Genomic DNA, 9,098 nt, shown 5'->3' with positions numbered 1-9,098 from the left:
GAGACAGAAATTGTCTCTGATAATACTATATCCTTAAGCTTTGTACAATCTTATATTTATTATGGATAAAAGGAACTGCTTACATCACAAAATCAAATTGAATAGCTAGCATTTTATAGGTAGTATCTTAAATCTCTGATCCACGCTAGCCCCTTTTATTTGGCGGTGATTTCCCCACCAAACTTGAAGTCTTTAAGCTGCAATTACTTTTGATCCAAATCCTGCGTGTGTTGACACAGTGAGCGGAGAGGTGGATGAGCTGACTGCCCAGGGAGGAAACGGAAGACAAACTCAAGCAGTGTATAGACAACTTGATGGATAAGAGGTGAGCTTTTATTCATTTTTTAAATAATGAAAAAGGGGAAAAGTCAGGAAGACATCAACACCAGGCTGTTGTCAATTTTGTTTCCAACACAAACCCTGGTCTCTCCTCTCGCTCCCATGTCCCAGCTCTATGACACGTTTCTAGCGGGTCTGGAGTCGCTGCGTCCAGGCTTTTTCCTCCAAAAGTGCTGTACGGACTTCCTCACAGGAGAGACGCCCACCATCAGCGACTGCCCTGGGAAAGAAGCCTTAAAAAGGGTAAGATGGGGAAAAAACATTTTTTTGTTTTTATGTGCAAAAATTTCATCCTTTTTGTTTCTAGGATTGTGTCTAGAAAAATAGCTGCAGTTAAACCAAATACAACTTTTTCTACTCCTTCTCAGGGCGGCGTTGATTTGTGTTGCTAGGTCAGCGGGCAGGCCTTCTCTCTGTCTCTTTATTGTTATTTTCCTGTTGTGTTGTTGTGGTGGAGACGAGGCCAGAAGGAGGGGTTCAAAGTGCTCCGCCCCATCTTATTTTCTTATTGACATGTCTTATGTATTGTTTCTTTTGTGGCCCGCTCTTATTGGTTGTGTTTTTTTGTTATACTTCTTGTCTGTTGTGCAAATTGTATGTGTTTTGAGTCATCTGTTATTAATATATTATAATGTATCTTTTATTGTATGTATAAAAAAGGTATAAAACTGGCCCAAAAGGCGGACGGTTTCTGTTTTATCTGTGGATTATTATTCCCGTCTTGTGTATTTTATATTATACCGTGACGTCACAGACTGTGCGCCAATGCGTTGTCATTCTATTTCTACTGACCACTGATTTCTTTCTTTTTTTGTGTTTTTTTTTTTTTTTTTGTGTGATCTATGTGTGCGACATGGTTTGTGTCTATCTACGCTTGTTGTCATTGTGTGTGTGAGGGCAGTCCGTCTTTCCTACTTGTTGTCTTGTCTCAGAGCTGAGCTGAGCAAGATGTCTGTAGCATTCTTGTCCTGTATATTACTCGGACAACTATGTTATAAAGAAAAATGTGCCCCTCCTGCCCGCTGTTGGGACTATTTTGCGGTTTACTCGTCGGTCAGTGCACTTCACAGCACAACGAGACAAGAGGGCAAAACTTCTTTGGGAAGTTAGGACCGGGTGAGGTGAGTGTTTGGACATTTTTTTAATCCTTATGGCAACTGGTTGATGATGGTTTTGTATTCAGTCGGACGGGTTCTTTAAAAAGCGATAAGGCATTTACGGTGGTCTAAAACATTCCACGCGAGTTAATCCTAATGAATCAAATGGAAATAAGGTTTTTAACACATGAACGGAATAATATTTGCCAAACTAGTTAGTGAATATAGCAAACTTTATTCAATAAGTCAAGTATTTACTCCCGGAAAATGTTTATGTATGATGATATATTGTTAACTTAGCTCACTATGGAAACAACGTCGGACATCTACAAACGCGTCCTGTATCCGATCTCAAAATGTGCCATTTGCACTTGCACTTGCGCGCACCTCGCGGCACTTTGCGAGCGTCTACCGGCTCCGGCAGCATTTTACACCGAACATATAATATACCGTTCGAAACATCTATTTGCCGCCGAACGCCACCTCGCTCAAGTCTACCCAAGTCATACCGTCATATACCGTATACCACGGTATGATGTCAGCAAGGTATGACGGTATGAAAAAAATCATACCGCCCAAGCCTAGCCCAAACATATATTCATAGCTTAGAAATTCAACAGCATTAAAGGGAAATTCCACTTAAATGAATGACGGGCTGGTTGTGATTTTCAGTGAACTCAGTCTCAAGGTTGATGTTTACAGTGTCTGTCACTGTCAATTTTGGAAACAAACAGAAGACATAAAAACACCTCGCTAGATAATGTTTAGGGGACTCTTAAAGACCACTCCCACAGTGTGACATTTTAGAGCAACAAATGCAGGCCTATAGGACTGAGTGATATGCCCATAACAAACAGGTATTTTCCTCCTGTTGTCAAAACAGGTTATTTAACACTTTTGAGTTTTTTTTTGCAGAAAGCATAAAAATATTAGGACATACATTTTAAGGTCAAATAGGGCATTTAAAAAAGCAGCTGTACTGCAATGGTCATACGAAAGCATCAGGAGAATCATAGCTTCACACCGTCCGTCCTTGATATTTTAAATGTCCAGTTGAATTGACTTATTTTGCCTCTGTCTCCATCAGTGTGCCAGAGCGTTGGGGATGTGCTGCTATGTCTGTACTGCTGAAGAAGGAGAGGTGAGAACTTGTTCTTTTCAAAGGTTGAATCCATCATGACACCTAGTTCTTGCTGGGGGTTTCTGGTTGATACATATGATAATACCATGTGAAACCTTAAGGAGGATATTTTTTGGAGCCGGAAGCGCCACTTAAATGTACATTTGGTGACAGGCTCTTTCTACATCTCGCTCCACTCGTATTTTAATGGCAAATTATTTCCCCAAATAGATAAAACGCAAATTGAACAAAGTTGAAGAATATTTTGACTTAAAAGCATTATTATTAGGATTTTTCCCCCTATAGATATCGTAGTAGCATCATTATTTTAAATTATTTGGGCCATGATGTGTGTTTAGTAAAAAACAACTTGTGAAAACCCTTTCATAAAACAAATAAAATCAAGTGACAGGACTTCTAAAAAGATAAAACCTAATCAAATGTTTGATTATACATCTGGAATGTTAAATCACGATATGGCACCATCTTAACAATAGCCATATTTACCAATGTCCTATTTGTCTTTAACATCCCTTCCTTACATTTATTTCCCCTTTCTTTTTCTCTCAAAACCACCAAGACCCCCCCCCCAGGACCTGGCGTCAAATCTTTGGCCCTTCTGGAGAGCGTCTTCATGTCGTCCTACCCCAACCGAGAGGGAACTATGCCCACCCCCAAACCCGGCAGCCCAGCTCTCCACAGTGCCGCCCTGCAGGCCTGGTCCCTGCTGGTCACCCTCTGCCCTGCATCCAGACTGACCGTGCTGCTCAACCTGTGAGTGAAAAAAACAACATGACAATACATGCTTGCCATTTTGATAAAAATCACGTCATCAACGGTAATTAAGGGTGTAACCAACTGTATTTCTCTGCCTGTAGTCACCTCCCCAAACTGCAGGTGTGTTTGCAGAGCAGTGACGTCAACTTCAGGATAGCAGCAGGAGAGACCATCGCCCTGCTGGTGGAGCTGGGGCGAGATGTAGACGAGGTAAACAAACGCACCCCTTTGGGTATGTTTGGGAGCAGTCACTCAAACTTAAATATGAAATAAATATGGTGCACCCCTCTTTTTAACATTCCTTTATTTCCAAATATATGTTTTAAGTATTTTTCTGATTTAAAGTCGTGCTACTATTATTCCCCTTGTGTGTAGGAGTTTGAGGTGGAGGACAGTGAAAGTCTTTGTGAGAGTCTGAAGGGTCTAGCCACAGACGGCAACAAGCACCGAGCCAAGAACGACCGGCGGAAACAGCGCTCCATCTTCAGAGAGGTGCTTCATTACATAGAGGTATGATCCACCGCCGCATAAGGATATCTGTAGTTAATGATGTTACTTCTATCTGTCGTTTTCATATTGAGTTATGAATGTCCGCCCTGGCTTTGACTTTGTGTCTCTTTCCTTCTCCTGCAGAGTGAGGACTTCACCGTGGAGAAGATCAGGTTCGGAATAGAGGACGTTTACATCGACAGCTTTACGAGGAGGAGAATCTACGATGCCTTCAAAGAGATCATGGAGTCCGGAGTCAGACACCATCTACAGGTCAGGAAACTCACTAAAGCCAGTAGTGTATCGAAGGAGAGATATGTTGGTGTGGTCTCACATGAATTATGACACTGGCAAGGGTGACACAAAGGTTGTCATCCTTTGCATTGCTACCTACCAATAACAGAAAATAAGAAAGGAAACACTAATGTGGGTCCTTTTTGGATTAAAGATGAGTTTACACTTATATTTTAGTAGATGTTTAAGGTAAATATTGGATTTTCAAAGCTGTAGGCCTGATCCACTTGTTTGTTTAAAAAATAAATATACCCCTGGCACAATCAGTTGTTTTACAGTTTTCCACAACCAATTTAGTACATTTGAGTGTTTTTCTTTTCTTTTTGCAGTTCAACCCACTAGTGAGAGACATCTTTGGCCTCGGCGCTCCCCTCATCCTGGACGCTACTGCCAAAAGCAACAAGATCTCTCGATTTGAGAAGGTACAGCATCTCTTCTGCCTCCACACTGCAACAATCCCATCTCTGAGAGTGAATGCATTTTTCTCCTTGTCTTGCATTCTTGTTGAGCTTGAAGTGCCACAAAAAAAAAAAAAAGGCATCTTGTGTTACTAGGGTTTTATGGTTGTACTCATGTCTTTATCCTTTTCTTCAACAGCATCTTTTCAACTCTGCTGCTTTCAAGGCCAGGACTAAACAGAGGAACAAAGTCAGGGACAAACGGGCTGACATCATGTGAGAAGAACGACAATGCAGTGAATGTGTGGAACTCCGTGGGCGTTATTGAGATGGATCCAAAATGATGCCTCCGTTATTCCAGCTGTCAGACACAAAGACTGAACAAACTCTTTAAAGGGCTTTTTCACTTGTGCTCTTCACCCACAAACAAATACTTCAGATTCAAGATAGCCAACATTTATTATTAGCTTCAACAGTGAAAGGCAAGTTTACACTATCTGTGCTGCTTTTCACCTGTTTTTGACACAACACAGGGTGAATTGCAGCACCAATTGCTAACTGTATTTAACAATATACCAGTCCATAGGCTTCAAAATGGATATGAACTGGACAGAAACAAGTTGATTTCACAAGATAGTAAAAAAAAATCTTATATTAATTTTCTAAATATAAACAAATAAAGTAATTGGGCAAACATTCTAACACTTTATGTTACATTTTAGATCTGAGGAGGCCCTCTCTGGTGCTGATAGGATTTTTTTCCGATACTCAGCTTTAACCGCTGCCTGGTGGCTTGACCGGTCAGGCAAGTCTTTTTAAATGCTAATAACTGACTTCTATTTCCACATAAAGCTGCTTCTCTTGACCATATCCAGTCCTGGTTGCTTCTGTAACACATATAAAAAAAGGGCCATGTTAATATATTCAAATCTCCTCTACTGTGGGCTGCATATTTTTTGTTATCCCTCAGTTGTCTTCTGTCTTTACACCCAGTGACCACTTCAACTGCCAAACCAGACACTGGCTTTAAGAACAATGCAACCTAAAATCAAACTAGTGGTGTTTTTGTGTAAGAGTGATTTTTAACGACATTTATTTAACATCCTGAAATAAAACGCACAAATACACATAAACAATATTTTTGCTTCATTAAAATCAAATCAAAGAGGTTATACGGTCATCTTTATTACTTTTTTGAGAGGAAAAATATGTTTTAATCATTTCTGGTGGAACATTGTATTTTACTGTGTAATTTGTTGAAAGAACAGTACTGTGTTTTTTTTTTTTTAAAAGAACATTTCAAATGCTAAGAACTGTTTACAAACAATTATGTCAAGTATATTTTTAACATGGGTTGGTAGATCATACAATCCATGTATGTGTATTGCAGACACACTGTACATACAGATTTATGGAAGACTTGTATCAGACGATGCGTTTGAATGATTTTACCTTTTTCATGATCTGTAAATACACACTGTACAGGCCACCTACCAGAGCTGCTGATCAGTTTGATGGTGTTGTTTTTAATGATGGTTAGGTTTTTTGCTTATTGCATTTAAAAAGCACACATGTTGCCTGGAGTCTTCTGTACTGTAAGGAAAATCTCTCATCAGCTTTCATAGTTTCTGTCGTTGAACCAGGATTGACCCCTGCATGAAGAGCAGCAGCCTCACCAAACGGTCTTATCAGTGCTTATGGTGTTACAGAAGAAGGATCAAATGAAATAAAGACTATTTAAGCAAGTTCTTTGTAAAATGTGTTGTGATTTTAAAAACGTGCTTCGGAGTTTGTATCTGTATCTACTAGAATTTGTGGGACAACGGATCAGTGGGGAAAATAAATGTTATTATCAAGACTTGTGACTTATCAAGATATTTTAAAGAGATTCTACTACTGTGATAACCTGAAAGAAAATGTCAATGTAAACTATAGGCAGAGCATTACACACTTTAGTATCAGCTGCCTTTCCTTTCAATAATTCACAATTGTGTATGTGTTATTGTATCAAGGAGCAGAAGTTTTGACAAATTCAAAAATGATGATGAATGAGAAATACATTTTTACACCGTTTTTCACAGTATTACAATCAGCCAAAGAATATTTTTATATTCTCATGGTGAATTTATTTTTTAGTAAATTATCCCTTTGAATGCACTGAAGCAAGATCTGCCTACAACTTTTCATTGTACAGGTTGCATATTCTGCTCTGCTTTAGATGGTTTGTAAATATGAATTTAAATATGAAGTTATAATATATCTTGAGATAGGTAAAACTTGAAAAATGAGCATAAGCAACGCACATTAAATTGCTAAATTGCTCGTATGTTCAAGAAGTAGGCTACAATATGACATTACCATTAGTGTCTGTATTCATATTAACCAACTCAATAGTACTACACTGTTGGCCACCTTGTTGACTCTCTGCTACCCTTATGCGGCCATTGTTCTGTACTACACCCCTCTAAAGTGAACCAAAGTGGTATCGTCCATGCATGAATTCAATTCAACATGGAGGCGGTGGTGGCGTAAAAATCATTGCTGCGAAATGTTCAAACAAGTCCCCAGGAGGCGATAACTTCAAGGGTTTGTGGAATAACTTGTAAAATGATACTCGGTATTCTTTAAATTCTCAGAGTAGCTTTGAACGGTTTAACGTTATTGCTTAATGCATGCGTTTGTACTTGTCTGGGGTCTCGGGCTGACTATAGTGGGACAGGTTGGTGATTTTATATGGGGGTGTGTGTTTGTGACAGGAACCACCGATGGAGCCCAGCCTGGTCACCGGGCTGTACGGAGAGGTCAGCGGGCTCCCTGCTCCGGTTTCTGCTCATGTGAGTGAAGAGCAGCTCCCAGAGGTCCGGACATTCACCGTGACTGCTGGTAACTCTGTCTTACATATGTATTAGCCTACGTATAGAAAAGTGTCTGCTTCTAAACTTCCTTTCTGGTTAGGCAAATCTAATGGCCATTTATGTAAGTAGGGACAACTATTGAGTAATATAACTTGGCAGTCAGTCTTGCTATGTTATGTCCAGACACAGCCTGCAGTTTAGATGTTATAAACAACACAACATATGTAAATAAAGAGTGTTCTTCTCCCCCCCCCCCCCCACCTCTATTTCTCTCACACCCTCTTTCTCTATCACCTATTACACAAGTGCAAGCACAGCAGGCAGTAGATGTTATGTTTGCGTCAATATTTCTGCTGTCAGTTTTGCTTTTGTTGTGAATTAACACAGTACACACTGCATTCCCTAATGCAATAGAACTTCAAGGGAATGGATTATACAATTTAAGCAATTTATACTTTTTACTAAAGTAATGGCAGCCTGAATAAATAGTTTGTATACTACTACTAAACCATACCAATATTGTAGGTAGGAAAATACTTCCCTTTAAAGCATTTAAATATTGCCAATCCAAATCAGATCAGTTGGTCTGCTGTTGTTTGACAGACATAACACAAAAGTTACACATTCAAAGCTAAAAACCTGCTGTATTTTTTTTCTTTTCCAGACCCCAAAGTGCAAGTGTATCACATGAATGGAAAAACAACACTGTGTTGTCAACACAGTGAATAATTTAACATCAAGTGTAATCCCTGTTTGCTCAAAATGTATCCTGCATGCAAAAACTGCTACAAGAAGAAAAGGAAAACCCTTAATCATTCACAGAAAAATCAATGGGGATATTGCTTTTTTTGTTATACATCTTTGTTAATATGTCTATGAGTGATGAAAAGTCAGTGAGTCATTGTAAATCATCCACTGGGAATCAAATCCAATTTCATGACAGTTGTTAGAAAAATATCTTTCTCTCTCCGCTTGGAACCTGAATCAACAGGTCACTGACTTAGCCAGTTAAAGAGACCATTACTTCAATTTCAACCAGCCTGCATGCAAATCAAATCTGTGTGGGAATGAGTACGACCTCCAGCCTTTCTTTAGGTCTCGTGACAAGCTGCCGGTCATAGACGCTCTGACACCAGTGATCTCGTCTTAAGGGTTTAAAATGGGTTTACAGGGGAAACCCATCTGTTTCTCTGGAGTATACCATTTAACCTGACTGTTGTTTATGGGAAATTCTACAGTGCATGTCCTCTTCATAACACCACAGATTTCCACTGATTCAAGCCAAATGGGTGCTGAGATGGCCTTGACCTAACATAATATAGCACAAACATTATACAATTGTTATAACATGCAAGGATCTTTAGATATTTTTAAATTAAACAATAAACACAAACCAAGATGAGAGTGATAAGGAAAAGTTACTGGAAGTACATTTGTAGGTCCCATGTCATGCTTTTCCGGTTATTACCCGGCCGTCCCCTTGTGTGTTATGAAGGTTTTTATGCATGTAAACGGTCTGCAGAGTCAAAAACCCTCAAAGTACACCCTGTAGCGGGTAAAACTCTAACTCAGAAAAGACCTGTCTATGCTGCCCCAGAACGCCTCGTTGGAGATTTATCTTTTTCCATTGTTTTTTTCCTGGGTACAGTGACGTGCCCATACCCAAATGGACCCATTGGTCCGTGGAGCCGTTAGGTCACACACACACACACACACACACACACACACA

At 39.6% G+C, this 9,098-nt stretch overlaps 1 protein-coding gene across 1 annotated transcript in view; it reads left to right on the top strand.

Moving 5' to 3' along the window:
- Positions 1-6,259, top strand: part of ifrd2 (interferon-related developmental regulator 2) — a 15,740-nt gene extending 9,481 nt beyond the window's left edge. Inside the window, exons 6-12 of the mRNA XM_010796283.1 lie at positions 2,524-2,577; positions 3,137-3,330; positions 3,435-3,543; positions 3,709-3,843; positions 3,967-4,095; positions 4,446-4,538; positions 4,714-6,259. Of these exons, the coding sequence (XP_010794585.1) occupies positions 2,524-2,577; positions 3,137-3,330; positions 3,435-3,543; positions 3,709-3,843; positions 3,967-4,095; positions 4,446-4,538; positions 4,714-4,794 (795 nt within the window). The 3' untranslated portion in view covers positions 4,795-6,259. The remainder of the gene's footprint in view (positions 1-2,523; positions 2,578-3,136; positions 3,331-3,434; positions 3,544-3,708; positions 3,844-3,966; positions 4,096-4,445; positions 4,539-4,713) is intronic.
- Positions 6,260-9,098: the final 2,839 nt, after the last annotated feature.

This window comes from Notothenia coriiceps, unplaced genomic scaffold (genome assembly GCF_000735185.1).
Source record: "Notothenia coriiceps isolate Sejong01 unplaced genomic scaffold, NC01 NC01_scaffold00037250, whole genome shotgun sequence".
Taxonomy (NCBI): Eukaryota; Metazoa; Chordata; class Actinopteri; order Perciformes; family Nototheniidae; genus Notothenia; species Notothenia coriiceps.
The sequence above is the reverse complement of the archived record's forward strand: the minus strand, read 5'-3'. Positions and strand labels throughout refer to the sequence as shown.